The 18186-nt window shown below is 45.1% G+C and overlaps 1 protein-coding gene across 2 annotated transcripts in view; it reads right to left on the bottom strand.

Moving 5' to 3' along the window:
• LOC114789864 (tetratricopeptide repeat protein 28-like) overlaps positions 1-17583 on the bottom strand; it is a 122206-nt gene extending 104623 nt beyond the window's left edge. For both annotated transcript variants that reach the window (XM_028979292.1, XM_028979298.1), the window contains exon 1: positions 16852-17583. In XM_028979292.1, coding sequence (XP_028835125.1) covers positions 16852-16878 — 27 coding nt within the window. In that variant the 5' untranslated portion in view covers positions 16879-17583. The remainder of the gene's footprint in view (positions 1-16851) is intronic.
• Positions 17584-18186: the final 603 nt, after the last annotated feature.

Raw genomic sequence — 18186 nt, 5'->3', positions numbered from 1 at the left:
TACACGAGAGCTTTGGGGATCAAGGAGGAGACATTTGCTGTGGTTTTCAGGGAGCGTATGAAAGTGTATGGGAGAGGCAGAGACCGAGCGAGCGAGGCGGAGAATCGGGCTGAGCTGCAAAGCTGCTTTTTGTTTCACGTAACCTCAGAGGACGAGCGGAGGACGATCTGTCATCCAGCTGAGAGTGTGTGTGTGTGCGCGTGTGTGTAAATCTGCATCGCCTCACTCTTGTGTCTGGAGCAACTGTAACCGTGGCTACACTTACATCACGTGACCTGCGGAAAATGTGGCCAGAAAGAACCTTTCCCAAACCCACTGACCGACTGCGCCTCCATGCAGCTGCGATGGGGGGATCTGACTGGAGGAAATACGATCCTCCAGTTTATCTGCGATACATCACTGTCCTGTTATGTTTGGACTGTGTTGTGCGCTGTGTTTTACTCTCTCTGTGAGAAGACAAACTTGCAGTCAGCGTTGAGCGCAGGCTCCTGCTTTCGGGGTCAGATTTCTGCTCTAGGATGAGATGCTGTGTTTAACATCGGTTAGAGCTACTTTGTTAATAGCATATTAATGTAATTAATTTTCTGTTTTGACAGTGTGGTTAATTCAGGATTAATTCAAAAGGGCACTGCATGTATTATAATACACTGCACAATAATTCCTAAGCAGAGTTGCAATGTTGCTACTAATTAACTGTACTCTTGAATGACCCTAGCATCTGATCTCACTGGCCTCACAGATCTGGAGAAGTCAACACCTCAAACCTATTCCTCAGACCCACTTTTGTTGTGTGGCATGGCATTTTTTTTTCCATGAAGGGGTGTAGTTGGCTAGGGACAATTTTTTGGAATGTGTTAAAGTAACATCCACATTGTGGTGCTCGGGCAGAAAATTGCCCAAAGCAACACACTGCTTGCCTTTTCCCCCCGAAGAATATTTTAGTGCCATTTTCTCACCATGCAGCACGCACCAGACCATCCACACAACGAAAACCAACCAGGACACCTTCTTCCATAGCCCTGTGGTCGAGATCTGAAAATAACTAAAACAGTGGCACGCTGTGTATCCTGACATATTTCTATCCCAAAAAAAAGAGTGTCAGCTTCAGTCTCTCAGTATATATTGAAACTGATAAGCCGGGCCAGTCTGTGCTGCCCACATGCATCAGTGAGCCTGTCGTGGTGCTCTGGTTTTCCTTCTTTTACCGCTGTTGGTAGGTCCTGACCACTGCAGAGCATAATAGATGCGTTTTTTTGTGAAATGAATGGTGAGCAGCCAATTTTAACGTGTGTAAAGTAATAAAACCCGAACCCACAGGAGATATGTGTCTCCTTCATCAAGAATTTTGCACAATAGATTTGTTCATCCTCTTTAATATGGAGTTTGGAAACTTCTTTGGAATCTGAAACTTCACTCTTTTTATTTCAGCTCAGAAGCCAAAGCTAACAGTGAGCGTGACAGCAGACGCAGCCAGCACACCTGGAACCGGAAACAGGCCCACCTGTCCTTGAGCTGGTGTCAAAAAGAGCAGGTGCTGCTGATGAGGGGTACACACACACACACACACACACACAGACACTCTTCATTCATGCCAGCTACTGGCCATCTTCCCGGTGTTTGCTGCAGAGGCAATCTCTGCTCCTCACTTTGTCTCACCACTTCTCCCTGACAAGCTGCCAAACCAGGAAGAGGCACACACTCCAGATCTCAGACACACACACACACACACACACACACACACACAGCATCTCTGAACAGATGGGTGCCCTGCGTGACAGTCCGGGGAACTGGACAGGCCGATTGATTTTGAGAAACCCACCAATCCACCAGTGGGGCAGTGGTGGCCTAGCGGCCCAGTAATCAGACGGTTGCCGGTTCAAATCCCGATCCACCAAGGTGCCACTGGGGTGCCCCTGAGAAAAGAACCGTCCCCACACACTGCTCCCCGGGCGCCTGTCATGGCTGCCCACTGTTCACCAAGGGTGATGGTGAAAAGCAGAGGACACATTTCACAACACTGGACTGGAATCAGCTCAGGCCCTGGATCAGCGGATGAGGACAAACTAGACATGGACATGTATGACTTTGATCTGATCACTGATAAGAGGACAAAATGACGATGACAACAGGAAAACTGCTGTTGTGTTTTGTTTTTGTTCCTCTCCTCTGGTGCAGTGTGAAGCTTTCTGTTTGCCTGCACAGACACCCAACTGCGAGCTGTAGTGCTCGCTCGCAAACACCACACGCATAAACACTTCCAGCAGGGCTCTTCTCCTCGCCTTTCTCACCATAGACCACTCTTTGAGCTACACACTGCGGCTATTCAGCTCAGGCATTGGTGTTTACTGTAATGCTGCTTTTAAACAACGAAATTAAAGCATGGTTAAATTGGACTCTATAAAAAGAAAGATCTGCACAAAACATTGACGCTGAAAGGCCTTTTCACAACACAAACACACACCCTGTGGAGAAGAATACAAACACAAGTTCAATGTACTGAGCTGAATCAAAAAATAGCATATTTTAACTGAATATCATCCTGCAATCAAAGCTGGAGATGACTGATGTCCAGTAAAACCAGAAGTGTCAGTCCGCTGCCCTAAACTGAATATCTCAGATGTGGCTCAGGGTGTTTGAGGGCATTTCAGAGGCCTTTCTGGCTGTTTTGTGGCAACAATAAGACTACATATCTATACAGGCTAGCAAATGATGAAACCATCTGATAAACTCTTAAATGAATGAATGATCCTGGTTGAATGGGCATCACTTTACCAGTTATAATTGGCATTTGAAGTATGCCCTTATTCCTGATTTCAGAAACCTGGATATGATGGAGTACCTGGAAAAAGCACTGTCGAAGCGTCCATTTAGTAACATTAATGGATTTTAACAATGGATTTTAAACGTATTAATTAGGTATTAAAATAATATCAATAATAATATTTTGTATCTACAATGCTAAAAAGAAATTCACATGACAACTTTGAGGATTGTAATTGTAATTGTAATTGTAATATCTAATATCTATAAACTGGAGGGGTATTCTGTAGGGATAACAGTTCATAAATTATACATAAATACATACATAAAAATGTTTGCTTTGTATACTTTGCAGATATAGACATGGAGATGAGAGTTAATCTGTTCAATAAAACCATGAGAGCCCGTGTTAATATTTAATGTGAACAAGCAGCCGGTGATCTCTGACATCCACAGGCATCCATAATTCAGGCGAACACAGGAGAGAGAACACTGGAAAAATCCGAGTTGGCATAGTGGGTGTTCAAGCCTCAAGAAATCCCTTTTGGATTGCTGCACCCGAGTAATATCTGTGGTTTGGTCAGCAATCCGCACTACATATATGATGGCCTCCAGCTTACAGGCCTTTAATGAACGGCAGCTGGAATGATGGATTCAGAAACAGTCAAGGATATTTTCAGAGGTGTCCAATTTCAACATTCAACTACATAGAATTTCAACATTAAATATTTTTATTTAATTTAACTAGAATCAAAAAATAACTGAAAAACGTTGTGAGGAGCCCACCCATGACTAGAAGCTTCTTCTTCTTTATCCCTCTTTTTTGTGCAGGACAAGATGTAAAAAGCAGACATGTGCACATGCAAGTCACCAGTTAACATAAATCACCACCTGATATGTAACAACGACAAATGGTTTTTGACATAATTTGTATATTACCTCACCAAGTGATCTCGTGTAGAGGGAGAAAATGAGAGGACCTAGTACTGAGCCTTGAGGGACACCAGTGGAGAGTCTACGTGAGGTAGAAGTGGATCCTTTCCAAGTCACTTGGTAAGATTGCTCATCAAGGTAGGAAGCACACAACTGCCATGCTGAGCCCTGGGTGTGTATTGGAAAGGATCTCACTATACAATATTTATCATGATACATGGGTCACAATACGGATATATTACAATATATTGTACTGTACATATTGTGATATTCTACAGTTCATTGAAATATAAAAACAGCTGAAATACAACATGCTGTGAAATTCCACTCTGTACAGCACCATCTATAGTAGTGGAGGTTGTGGTCGCACGCTGATTCACACCATAATTAAGAATATTTCTATATAACATATATGTCTACCCTACATGTGTTGCATGCATCTGCACCAGCATTCCAAACATCTTAAAATGTCTTCCTCTTAAGCAGTCAGATGTGCATGCTGTGAAGTTAAACAGTGATGGGTAGATATGTTGTGTTTTTTATGGCTGGCGCTTCAGGCAGCGGGCTGTAATTCATCAGGCCCGGGTATGGTGGATGGCAGGTGGTTGAAGGATGCTGTGCCTCCAGTCGAATCTCCATTTGGTGATGGCAGATACGCGACATGACTCTCAGCTCTCAGATGGTTGGAGGAGGTGAGAACATAACAAAAATATGGTACAAGAGGCTTCCACAAACATCTCGTACCTCTAAATGAGATAGATGTGAACATATAACCTGCATCAAGCTGCTCACAAAAAAAAAGTACTTTGCAGACACATTAATCAGGATACATGTGTGTCGTACACACATGTATCCAAGAGGATGGGAGAGGAGAGCTGGCAAATTTCACAGGAACATTAATCTCTTTCACACACAAACACATACACACACACACACACACAAACACACACGCTCGCACACCCGTTTGAGGTTAATAGACCAGGTGTCCTCACTCGAGCATCAGCCAGCGGAAGCCACAGCATAAGAGGCTGATTTGAATAACACAATCAGCAAACATGTGCTGGACGGCATCGCCTAATGTTCAATCTGCTGCTCTCTGACACGGCGGCATTTCACACAGGCACGGCGGGAGATGCCGGAGAGAGCCATTCACATTCAGTAGGCAAAGTCGAGGGCTTCACCTGCATAGCAGAAACGCAGCATGGCTGAAATGGTGATGCGAGGACCCGGCCTTGCCAGCAAACGATGTAATGTTGTAAAGGACATGAGGGTTAAAATGTGCACTGTAACTCTGGTGGTAATGAGATCTTCCATATGTGGGGTAGAGTCTGTGGCTCATCATGTCCTATGAATCCAGAGCAATAAAAAAGGTCAAAATATGTTAAATTATCACCTTAAATTAATCAAATTCCTTAATCATTCCTTTTCTTAGTGTACTGTAGTGTGGTGTAATGTAGCTTGGTGTAATCATGGTTAATATTACTAGTTTGTTTATTAATGTGAAAAATCTTGTCTTTTCACCCTTATCACTACTTTTTTTGTATAACAACGAGATTTGGTCCACAAAAAGCTGTTTTTTCAATTATATTGTCTTGTGACAATTTTTCACATTATGTAAGATTTCACACTGGAAGGTGGTTTGCTGTGTTTTTCACAATCCTCTAGGAAAGCAGGCAGCTCTTTAAATGCTGGGACTGCTCGTCACGACACAATTTGACTTGGAGGGTGTTATTTTACTAAGTCCTTTCTCCATGCAGACTGATATTTAAGTTCAACCTTCAGACCCAAGGGTGTTATTCCCACATCCCAGAACAACTGTGAGTGAGTCAGCTAAGGAATAATCACTGGTTTTACAGATGGGGTTAGAGGTGCCACATCACTCTTCTATTAGTCACTTTGTGACACTGAGTGGTTTACAAGCTACTGAGAATATGTATGTAATTATATTTGTGCATCAATACAAGAATTCTAACTGTATTTAATGTTGATGAATGTGTGTGTGTGTGCATTTCTTCCCTGGAAGCACATGTGTGAATTTGCACTAACGGAGGGATACATAAGTGCACGTGTGTGTGTCACACAATGCCAGGCAAGCATGTTATCAGTTCTGCCAACACACTTGCCTCTCCTCCCCAAACCTCCGCACTGGAGTGTAAAAAAAAGCTGCCATTTCCCATGAAGAGTACAGTTCTATTCCTATGTGGCGAGGCTGTGGAGCTGCGATATGGCACAGGGACGGTAGAGCTTGTGCACCAACCCCACCCTCTCATAACCACATTTCCTCTCTGAGAGAACGAAAGAGATAGAGAGGAGGCCGATCCGCAGGCAATAAAAAGCACGAGCGCCAACAGATCAGAGTCAGATATAATGGATTTCAATTAAATGCTGGTCGGAGCAGACTGCTCATCAAAGCCTCTGAGCCAGTGGTCAGCCAGTGGTCATTTGCATTAATGAACAGAAAAAAGGAGATTAAATAATCTATGTACAAAAGATCCATTCAGCCCATCACAACCTAAAAGCAGGGCTTGTTAGGAGATAGGAAGAGGAAACCGAAAGATTCAGATAGGCAGACTTTGAAGTTGAGTTTTCCTCTTGTTTCTAAATAATCTATTATCACACCCACACACAGCACCTATCATCCATCTTCTCCGAAAATGTGGCAATTTCCTGCAAAATGTGTCACAGTGATCTCAACAAGCCAGCTTAGGTAAAGACAAGACTTGAAAGAGCGAGATGATGGCTTGTTGCTTGTGTTTTTGAAGAGAAATGGGAATGGTAGGGGGCACATGATGTGACAGTAATTGGCGGAAATCCCTGGGAGAGGTGTGAACGGAGGGAGGGTGGCAGGGCATCTTGTTTCGTCCCCCCTTGTTTTTTTCCCCCCAACCCACTGTGGCACCAGCAGCATCCAAGCTAACGTGCTAACACCAAAACAATAGGCCTCTGTATTTGCTGTGAGTAAGCTACACTAAATTAGGTTAGGAATCTACGGCTAATCCCTTCTTCAATGGAAAGACGTTTAACGACTTCAAACAGGGGATTAAAGCGTCAGTGGACAAACCAAGTTTAACACTGAGACCTTCCTTAGGAAGAATTAGCATTAGCCTTCCTCTTCATGTGAAAAGCCCCCCCCCACCATTCCCCTTCGGGGCTTCCTTTGGAAAATATACCCTAACTTTTTTCCTGTGCAAGTCCGCTGAATACATTTCATGCTCTATGGATGTCTAATTTTATGCCTTTATGACTTTACACATTCCAAAAATAATGGAGCCCCGCTAGTGTGGGAGCAGATAGGCGGGGCGCTCTGTCAGATGGATCTTGTTAGGAGCTGAGTGGCCTGTTGAGCTTTGTAATCTTTACGACTGGGCTACGGAGCTGCTCCTCCCCAGTGCTGGTCCGCTTTGAAGTGCTAATGGTCATGAACCGAGAGTAACCACAGAGAACCGGCCCTGGCGATCCCCCTGCTGAAGACTGAAGCTTTAGACTTTCCTTTTGTTTCTATGTTCTCAGAGCAAGATTGGTGTGGTGAACTAAGACACGGCTTGGGCTATGAAGACCTTGGTTCCCTGTTGGTCCTAAAATATGAACTTCTGAACTTTTTCAGAGGGATCTGGTGTAATGGACTGCAGAAATGTGAGAGCGACAGCGTGCCCCTGGGTATAGGCTGAGACGATAACGGAGGATGTGGAGCAAAGAGGCAGAAGTAGCATAAAAGTGCAGGAAAAATGAAGCGGAGAATCATAAGTGATGAGAGGGAGCGTGAGTGAGGAAGATTGATCTACGTAGCTCATCAGCGAATCCTGTACTGCTTGGGTTGCATTTTCAGCCTGTAGCTGGCGTTTAATGATACATCAGTCAGGGTAGGTCTCTTGATCCACTCATGGAATGAACAATGAGGAGAGCTGTAAGATATTCGCAAAGCCGGAACAAGAACAGAGCCATCCTGCTGACAAAGAGCGGGTCCTTCTGAAGGCGTTGTACGATGACGCCTGCAGATGATTCAACAGCTCGCGATCAAAATAAGTGGAGGGGGGGGGGGGGGGGGGGGGGGGGGGGGGGGGGGGGGTAAAAACTCAACGCAGGAAACAAATTAGAAGCAGATGATTTCTTTTCAAGCCATGAGCCCAGCTCTGTTTTCTTTGATGAATGCCAAGGTAGGCAGTCCAATCTGCTGACATTTATCCAGGAAGCGCAGCGCGGAAGGGGTTTGAGTTCGGAGCCGTTTAGGAGTTAAGAGCCCAATTTAGAGAGAAGTGTTATGATGGCACTCTGATCTCCAGCCGTCTGCTCCATGATGAGACGGCCCAGGGGAGATCCACGCACCCCATCCAACACCACCCCCGTACCCTGATTCCAGCAGTTCAGTTCTATTCTTATAGCATAAAAATGGAGGAAAAAAAAACACAGCAGCTGACAGGCTCTGATTAAATGAAAGAGAGAAAAAGGGGGTGGTTTAAAAAAAAAAAAAAAAAATTAACTCAAACCATATTGTAATCAGGATTGACAACCCCCTCCTCCATCCCATCATCATTGAAACACTTGTCCTGTAGCCCCTTTCTCTTTCCTCCGAAATCTCCCGAGGGCCACCCGTCACTTCCGCGGCCTCAAAGACGAGATCACTCAGTGCTAATTTTCCCAAACAGGAAAACACTTAAGCCTGATTGAGCCACGCGAGCGGGAGCGGCGCAAACTAATGAGCCGAACGTTAACGATGCACCGGCCCCTGTGTGGAAAGGGAGAAAAACAGCCGTCTCATCTTTTGTTTTATTTATCTCCGTTTTCCGGATGAAAGGCAATAATGGCGGCTTCCATCACGGGGGGAAATGAAAATGAGGAATTAAAGGAATTTTTTTTTAAAAAATGTATCTGGAGACTGGCTAAGTGCCAGAGATAAAAAAAAAAAAAAAAAAAAAAGCAGTAAGTGGTGCGCATGGCGCACCCTGGCCTTATCAGACCCCATCTATCTGTGTATGTAGCTGCAGTCGCCACGTCAATGAGCCTGGCCTGTCAGAATGCTGTTCTCACTTTCCATATCTCAAGTGAGATCTTCTTCATCTCCCGAGAGAAAGGGGGGAAAAAAAATGAAGTATTTTTCCTGCCGGATAAAAAGTGGTGTATTTGATTAGAGCGGCATGGATCAAGATATTGCTTTTCTCACCGATGCACTTTAATCCATTTCAAATGTCAAGCTATTTTCTCCATCTGGGTGCCATGTTTGCTTTAAATTCAGCAACTGCGAACCCCCCAGCGTGATCCAGTTTGAATGAAAAAGGTGATGCCAGGCGTTACCACGGTGAAATAAAAAAAAAAAAACTCCTGTGGAAGGCCATCTCCGCTTCCTCAACTTCTTCTTTGGCGCCGGCTGCAAATAAGGAATGCTAAAGCCAACGCTCGGAGCGCCACCTCACCTATCTCGACGATCCATGCGCTCGGATGAAGAAAAGCAAACAATGCCAGAGAATGCATGAACGGGTGCGTTTGTGAATAAAACATGGGGTCGGTCGCAAGCGCCCTCGCTCCTTACCCAGGGATGAGAAGGGGTGGGGAAGAATGGAGTAAATCACATCAAAACGCTCCTTCGCCTGCTCCGCAGCTCAGGCGAGAACCGTTCGTGCCGTTGTGCGGGTGGCACCCAGCTTATATCTGCATTGCCTAGACTTCGGAACCTCTCTAAGAGACCCTTAATGCTATTACCTTACCTGAAATCCAGGCTCAGATGGACTCTGGTTATTTATTTGTTTGCTTATTGAGTGTGATTTGACTGTCGCCGTGACAAAAGCCAAACGCTTAAGCTTATTTGCCTAAGCGGGTTGAGCCGCGTGAATGCATTGTGCTGGTCTGACTTGTGTATGTGTTCATGCAGGTGTGCTTGTGTGTTTGCTATTTCAGAGCTCTGTGATTTACTGTGTGTCAGACATTTGTGTGTGAACGGTGGAAAACACCGTGGACCGCGGTGTTTAGAGCTCCGGGCTGTCTGTAATTGAAGCCCCTCCAGGCTGGAAAACAGTATTTGCTGCGGTGCGACCTTTGACCTTTGCTGGCTGGATACAGATCTAATGAGAGACAAACAGCAATAAATGTGAAAAGAAAGGTGGACAGAAGGCATGAAAGTTGTCAGAGCAGACAGTAGTAAATACACATGTGCTGCATGCACACACACACACATATGCTGGCTCACAAACACCTGTTTTGCATTTGCTTCCTATTATATTTCATGCTCCCTCTGAGAAATCACTATTAACTTGTGAGGACCATGGTATGTGTGTCTGTGTGTGTGTTTATATGTTGTGTATATCATGTTTCTGACTGAAGCCAAAATTTGATCCCTTATATTTTGAACCCTCCTCATTGTTCCAGCATGAATCATTTCCTTCAGCCATAGCTCTCAATTACAAATGTTGGTATAAAGGTATAAAGTATCTATCTGTCTGCCGTTCTAATAATTGATAGTTCACACAAATGAATACATTTGTTCAGTAATTTATACAATAAAGAACACACAACGAAATTTGTCCTCTGCCTTTAACCCATCACCCTGAGTGAGCAGTGGGCAGCCATGACAGGCGCCCGGAGAGCAGCGTGTGCTTTACTCATTGGCACCTCGGTGGCACCTTGGGAGATCGGCTGCTTCCTTAACCACTAGGCCACCGCCTGCCCCAAAACCTGACATCCATGTGAAAGTCTAGAACTTTTGGGTCAATTTGGGGCTCTATGATAACAGGACTACACATGGAGTGGAGCAAAGGACAAAGGAAAAAAAGACGAGAGGGAGAAATCATGTTCTGTGGTAATGGCTGAAGAATGCCACAGTACAAAAGATGATTGTTGTGAATTAGAAAGCCCGCGGTTAGCCCAGGTCTCCTGGCTAATGCCCCAAACTCCCTCCCCTGTTGGCCGGCTAAGCCGTCTCGCACACTCCCGGTAAACTCCGCACCCCATCTGCCGCAATACAGCAGCTCGGACCAGAGGGGTTTGAACGTGCGTGTGTGTGTGTGTGTGTGCGTTATGTATAAATATATTTATAGCTGTATGCAGCTTCCTCAAGGAGAACTTACACAGGTTCTGAGGGTACAGATGTAGTCAGGGAAACGGGATATATCGTGGGCCATCTGCTCCACTCGTTTTCACCGCTCAGAAGAACAGCGACGAGACGCTAAATTTGACTTTTTTTTTTTATACATATATATAAACCCGCGTGCACAGGAGCGCTCTGCCGCTCTGAAGCGGAGTTTTTGAGCTTGTTTTTTGTGGCGAACAGATGCTGCTGGGCTGCAGGTCTGCGGGCGGGTCCCTCCCATCGAGCCACAGCGCCAGCTGCAGCCCGCCGCACAGGGACGCCAGCTAGTGCTGACTCAGCTCGCCCACCCCCTCCTCTCTCACCTCCCCCCACTCCCCTTACCGAGAGACGAGAGGGGAGGACGTGGACGCCTTTAATCTAAATCCTCATCACCCCCCCCCAAAAAAAAAAAAAAAAAAAAAAAAACTAACATTAACATCAGCACGTGGCCCCCGGCGACCGGGCGAAATACAACATTTCTGTAAGATTTCGATGTACCCTGAATGCTGTTTAAACGTGACACACACACACACACAAAGGTGGGGACTATGCCCTGTAACCCCTTTAGGTCAGTGTGTAATGAGGATTAATGAAGGTTTTGTCTCTGGTGCTACTTCAGCTGCTGTCTGAGCTCCCAGTAGACCTGCCACACACACATACACACACACACACACACACACACACACATTCATTTAATACTTCAAGAAAAACAGTCCAACACCAGTTTTTAGAAGTCAATATAAATTCAATTAAAGATGTGTAATAAATCAACGTCCATCTCATGTCATCTTCTCAAAATAAAGATTTACAATAAAGGAGACCGATGACATACACGCTCAACATTTAATTAGAAGTTCAAATAAGGGTTATTATTAAGTTTAGGTCATTATTGCCCAACACCCAATTGTGGCCAACAAACACAAAGGCCCTTTTGAGAACAAAGGTTTATACGCTCAAATGCAATCTAATATTTGGCTTTGAACTCATATGACAGGAGGAGTGTGCTGCTCATTGGCAGTCAGGGCTAAAAGAGGTCCCACGGAACGGCTTTTGATTGGGGCCGATTCTGATGTTTTGGATCCACACAACCTTGGAAAAATCTTGACAGACATTGACAGCCGCACAAACCCATGAAGCCTATCTGCTGCCTTGTGATTCAGTCTTTAACTGTACACAAATATATACTTAGTAGCTGATTCGTAGTTTTTTGTATTCATTTCCACATCATTGTTTTTAAGGTTCTTAGAGCTTCATCTAGTGTCCAAATGCACTGATGTGCCCAATGCCTCACTGCTTTTAAACACACACAGACACACATACATACACATGCATTCCACCTCTTCATCTCTTCCTTCCTACCGTCTCCAGGGACATGGGGGGAAGGTGTAAAAGAAGGCAAGGATGAACGTGCACATCCATCCTTTACGCCACAAAGTGTCCAAGGATACACATACACTACCTGTTCCATATGAAAACGCATTAGCTGTTAAATAACATTTGTTGTTCATATTATGATTTTTTTTTTTATTGTGCTTGGCTCTTCTAACCTGCCTTCAGCTACCCCCCCCCCACCTAGCCACCAGAATTAACTCTCTTTTCATCCATCTACATTTTTCAGACTTCACATCTATTCAGCAGCCCAGCAATGGAAAACATGGGATGTTGCCTGGCTCTGAACCGAACCAATTATTCTGCTCAGCTCAGTTAACCAGATCCTTCTAAATGGTGACTACGCCATAAGGACATCCAATCATCAGCCATTGGAACCATTTCTCTCTACCTATCATCACATGTTTCTTGACCTTTAATTACTGCAATTATCTTTATCCAGCAAATAATTTAATTTACATTCCATGTCACCTTCTTAAATGTTGCAGCATAAGTATTGATTTTTTTTATATCATTGTCAACCACATCAGGAAAATGATCGGCTGAAGTTGTACATGATGGTTAAGACCTAACTAGTTACAATACATATATACATTATATAATATTTATCATTAATAATTGTTCATTATTCAGTTTTTTTAATTTTTTTTGCAAGTCGGTTTATTGATAGGTCATAATCCTAAAATGATTTTCTGCCTTAAGCTGGAACAGAACAGTCAGCTTTCTGGAGTGGCGCTGGGGTAATGTAGCGCAGCAGAGGAAATTCTGGTTTCCTCAGCTTCCCTCTGGACTCCGCATGAGCCCGTAAGCAGCAGGAGCCCCAGCAGGAACGACAGCGAAGCTTCCCTCCCAAGGAAGCAGCCAGCCATATTCCTAGAAGGACTCTTTTTTTCAGCCGTCACCTGTTTCCTGTTCTTCCCTACAGTTATCCCAGCATCTCGCCTGCAGGAAATCTCCAGTGTCCCAGAGACAAGGACCAACAGGTACCTCTTTAGCATCGCCTGATTAATATCCAAGAGCAGCACTGAGTGGACGGAAGCGTAACTGGCTCTGCCTGAGAGGCTTCGGCTGGGACAAACCTCCCAGAAACAGAAGCTCTGCTTGGTTTAGCGGAAATGGTTAGCCCCCCTGAGATATGTCTAACCCGAGCCCCGACCCTGCTACACATAGCAATGAACATCTGGCACAGCAACACAGGGAAACCAGGACATCTACATTTCCAGGGCTATAAACCAGGCCACGAACCACATAAGGACTACTTTACTGTACAACCGGGCTGTAGGAAAAGCCCATTTATTTTAGGACATGCAGTCCTGACTCCCTCAACAGTGAGGTTTGAATAAATTGGGGTCTTTATTTTCATCATCAGCCTGATATCACTGGTTTTATTACATTGAAAAAATATGATTCGGAAATAAATGCAATAAGATATTAACTGATGCTTCATTTTTGCTTTGGAATAACCTGCAATAATTCAAGGTTAGGCTTAAGGTTATGACTGAGGTTGGGTTATAATTATATTAAAAGGAGTATGCATCATTTCCATTGATTTGACCTTCACCAGACAAACACAATTTTCAGAGAGACAAACACAATTGTCAAGTCATGCGCCTCACCGTACTGACAGCTGCACACTGGTCATGTGCCGCATATGCGCCTGTGCAATGGACTGTGTACTGTTGTATTGTTGTATAATGTTGTATATGTACTGTGGCTGTATAACTTAATAAACCTGCATGGTTGTGGCATTTTTGTTGCTCTTGGTAAAAGTTAAATGTTCTATAAGTGGGCGTCCAAAACTGCAGAAGCAATATTACAAGTGAAAGTGAAGTGATTGTGCAGCACAGCACAAGGTGACAAAACGAAATTTGTCCTCTGCTTTTAACCATCACCCTTGGTGAGCAGTGGGCAGCCATGAGAGGTGCCAGGGAAGCAGTTTGTGGGGACGGTGTGTGTCGAACCGGCAACCTTCTGATTACAGGGCCGCTTCCTTAACCGCTAGGCCACCGCTGGCCCACCAAAGGTTATGACTGGCATTTATCAGACACCCTCATCCAGAGTGACTTACAATCAGTAGTTACAGGGACAGTCCCCCAAGAAATATAATTGACTGGAGCAAAATGTTAACCTGTCCCCTTCATTCACACTGACAGCCCGAAGAAGTCCCTCTAACTACAGGCCTTTTATTAGAAAGGTCCAATTAGATGACCAGGAGAGCTCATTAAAAATATTTATTTTTCAGGTAATGAATTTGGACAGTGTTGGACAGGGAACATGATACTTGCAGTGTCTCAAAACTGTAAAGAAATAACAGTTACATTGGAACGTGATCTGCCATCAGGCCCCGGAGACGTAGTAATAGAGAGAGTGTTAACACGCCCTTTCGATTGTTTTAGTGTTGTTCTGAAGCCCCGCTTCCTGCAGTTTAATGGGCCTGAGGGCCCATCCTTTAAATGAAGACATATCTGTCGTCGATCCACACTCTGTATGCGCTACAAATGCTGACAAATATCTGCCCTCAGGGAAATCTATTCGACTCCATGTGCATTGGCCAGATGGAAACAATGCGCTGTCATATTCATATGTATCACTATATACAATCCTTGGGGGCGCACCGTGTGTATTTATATACTGCAACCTCGTCACTATTGGCCTTTCGCACACACACCCTACTCACACACTGCGCCAGCCTGACCTAAACTGTGATTCTTCAACCCCAGGACTGATACAAATCGAATCAATAGGGCAGTGTTTATTGGCTCTGCCTGTGGCTGGGAGGTGTGATACCGCATGCAGGCATTTAAAGGGCATAGACCACCCAACTAATCAGATCTGGCGTCACCAAAGTTCTCGCGGTTAGGTAATCGGTCTAAGCTTCCAAACACAGAAATAGAAACAGATAGACAGCGAAGGCACTAATGTAGGTCAATTGAAGGTAAATCCGAGTGATCGTCATATTATGATAGATCAGGATTAAAGTCAAGGGACTTGTTCACAGGACCGGTTGGCCAGTATGAAAATGATGAAGACCTCCAGTCACGCCGGTGGGATATTGTGAGGCGACGCTTTAGAGTCAGAGACATGGGGTGTCCCTGGCGTGCATTGTGTTGATTTTTTGTTTGTTTCTTTTGGTCAGCTGCATGCACACACAACTGCACACTGCCATACACACACGGTTCGAGCCTTAAGCAGCAGTGGCCGTCTCTAATCGGTTTGCCTGAAAGTCTTGAGTCTCAAATAGCTTTCATTCCCCCTTACGCGGCGTCAGGTAATTAAGATAAAGCACAATATCCAGTAGCAGAATTACAACAGACAGAGCATCCTCTACAGAAAATAGACCACCTGCTGCAGCGCCGACACAATAATGAATCATTAGGCCGCTGTACCATAGCGCAGCCTCTGTTCAAAGTCAAACACTTAGATACAGGTTTTTTGTTTTTTTTCCCGTCCCAGAGTATAATGGCATTAGTGGTTTTGATATCAGCCCGGGTGATTTTTGCTTCACTTGTTCCTTTTCTAATTTGCGGAGATGGAAATTGGGCTCCAGCAGAGACTAACTGCATTAACTCGCAGTGGGAGGGTCACGGACGAATCTGGCAAAAAGCTGCGGCGGCGCAGCTGAAATAAGCGGGCTTTTATTTACTCCCGCGATATTAATGCACCCCCCCCACCCACTCTCATCCTCTCCGAATTATGTGGGATCGCCGTCCTGATTATTAGATTCTCTTCACCGGGCAAGATCCTGACAGAGAGGAGACGACAGCGCAGCTCCCAGTCCCTCTCCCCAACCTTTCTACTCACATTCTTTCTCTATTCTGTCAGTCTGGCTCGTTCTATTTCTATTCTCACTGGTCTCTCTCTCTCTCTCTCTCTCTCTCTCTCTGACAACTACTTCTTCCCTCTGTGTTCAGTCTCTCTGTGTTCTCTAGATCTATTCCGTCTTGTCCATCTCTCTTATGTCTTATATTTCTGTCCTCTCAGTACTCTGTCTCTCTCATCCAGGGTAACAATCCTGTCCAATTGTCTACCTGTCTGTTATTTTCTCGACCCAGTGTCTTCTTGATTTAGTATTTTGTCTGCATGTCTCTCTCTCTCTCTCTCCTCTCCACCCAGTCTGATAGTCTCTCTTTCATTCCTCAAAAATAAATTAATAGTAAACTGTCACTATAAAAACAGCTCTATTCGACCGATCAGGAAAAGCCGTGGATCGAGACCCACGGAGGTGAAAAGTAGGCCGCGGGTGGGAGCAGCATTTCGGCCGCCACCAGTCTCGTGAACCGGGTGGAATTCGTGACGTTTTTAAAGCGTCTTCGGCACATTCCGCTGGAAAGTCTGTTATAAACAGGTCCACACGCTGGACAACAACTAAGTTTAAAAAAAAATGAAATAAAAAAAAAAAGACGGAGCCACCAACTGAGCCACCAAGTCGCGCCGTCCGTCGCTGCGCAAGCGAGGACATATTAATGACCCCCCTCCTCCCCGAGCCACAGGACCGCAGTCTGTGGCAAAACGAATGGAAACTTTGGGAACAGATATCATCTCGGCCGACCATAAAAAAATAACTAAAAATAAAATAAAGAACTTGTGTGCGCTTCCGTGTAACGCAAGGCACGCGCCGTGCGCGTTCTGTCACATCTGGTGACAGTAAGTCACCTTGCGCGCGTTCCAAACACCCACCAAAGCGCCAAAAACACACACAAAAAAGAACTTACCTTCTTCCGGGGCTGCCATTTCATCATATTTGTAAGCCAAAAATGCGAAGCATTAAGATGTCGTGCGCCGGGAACTCGGGTGTCGGAGGGCGAAGCGAGAACGAGTCATGCCGCCCGCCGACTTTCTTCAGCCCCGCCGCATGTTCCCGTGGAATGTTCTCGCCGGCGAGGAGGGTGGACCGTCGTTTCCCAGATAGTATCCAGCGAGCGCCTGAGCCGCCTTATGATTTTAATTTTTGATCTTTTTCCCCGCGACAGCCGCGGTAATAAACGCGGCCGGGCGAAGGATCGATCCCGTTACTCCGCTGCGCGCCTGCGGGATTTTTTCCTCTTTTTTTTCTTTTCTTTTCTTTTTTTTTTTTCTTCCTTTCTTTTCCTCCGTCTCAGCCCTCCCCGATAACTTTTACTCGCGTCGATGTCCGCGGTCTTCCGAAGAATGAAAATTACAGCGTATCCGGTGGCCGCCTGCCCGCCTTTACCGAACCGATCCTGACGTGACGATCCGGGAAGTCGGTACGCGCAGGGGAGCCCGGTCTGCGCCGAAAAGCGACCCGCTCTCCCTCCTCTGACGTGTCCTGGTTAAAAAAAAGGATCAGCTGGAAAACTGGAGCGAAACGCGGGGAAATGTCTGGAATTCCAGCGCGGGAGCTGCACAACTCGAGTGGACCGGGGAGCTGGACGGGCTTCCAGGAACCGAGAGGGGTCACAGCTCCGCTCCGCGCGTCCTCTTGAGGAGTCTAGAACCTAGTGGGACCGAGTGGAACGGCAAGTCGAGCACGCAAGCAGGTCAAAGGGGACTGTCACCTACGTTCATATTTTTAGGACTTTCTTTTATAATTTGGATCCAGTTCAGAATGTATACGTCTTACCGCTGCTGCAGACACTGGACACAGACATGTTCATCTTTTATCTACTTACGTCTCTATCTGTTTATTTCCATATTGATCCTGATCTTTTTTTTTTTTTTTTTTTTAGAAAAGCACAGCACACGGTGCACACAACGAAATGTGTCCTCTGCTTTTAACCCTCAGGATTCGAACCAGCAACCTTCTGTTTACAGGGCCGCTTCCTTAACCGCTAGGCCACCACTGACCCTAATGTACAATATATCTAAATATATGACACGTCTTATTGCATGGTATCTTCGTTAATCACACACTGCCCTAAAACTGAGCTTTATATATTAAAAAAATAACATTGCTCCTTTTCAGATATCTTGAAAAAAAATACCTATCATATACAGTATGTGGCAAGGTCTGTATGAGAGTGGAAATCTGTAATAAGAGTGAATAATGTAGTCAAGCTGCTTTCAGAAAATGAACAGTAAAAGTCTCC

The sequence above is a fragment of the Denticeps clupeoides genome, chromosome 1 (genome assembly GCF_900700375.1).
Source record: "Denticeps clupeoides chromosome 1, fDenClu1.1, whole genome shotgun sequence".
Lineage (NCBI taxonomy): Eukaryota > Metazoa > Chordata > Actinopteri > Clupeiformes > Denticipitidae > Denticeps > Denticeps clupeoides.
The sequence above is the reverse complement of the archived record's forward strand: the minus strand, read 5'-3'. Positions and strand labels throughout refer to the sequence as shown.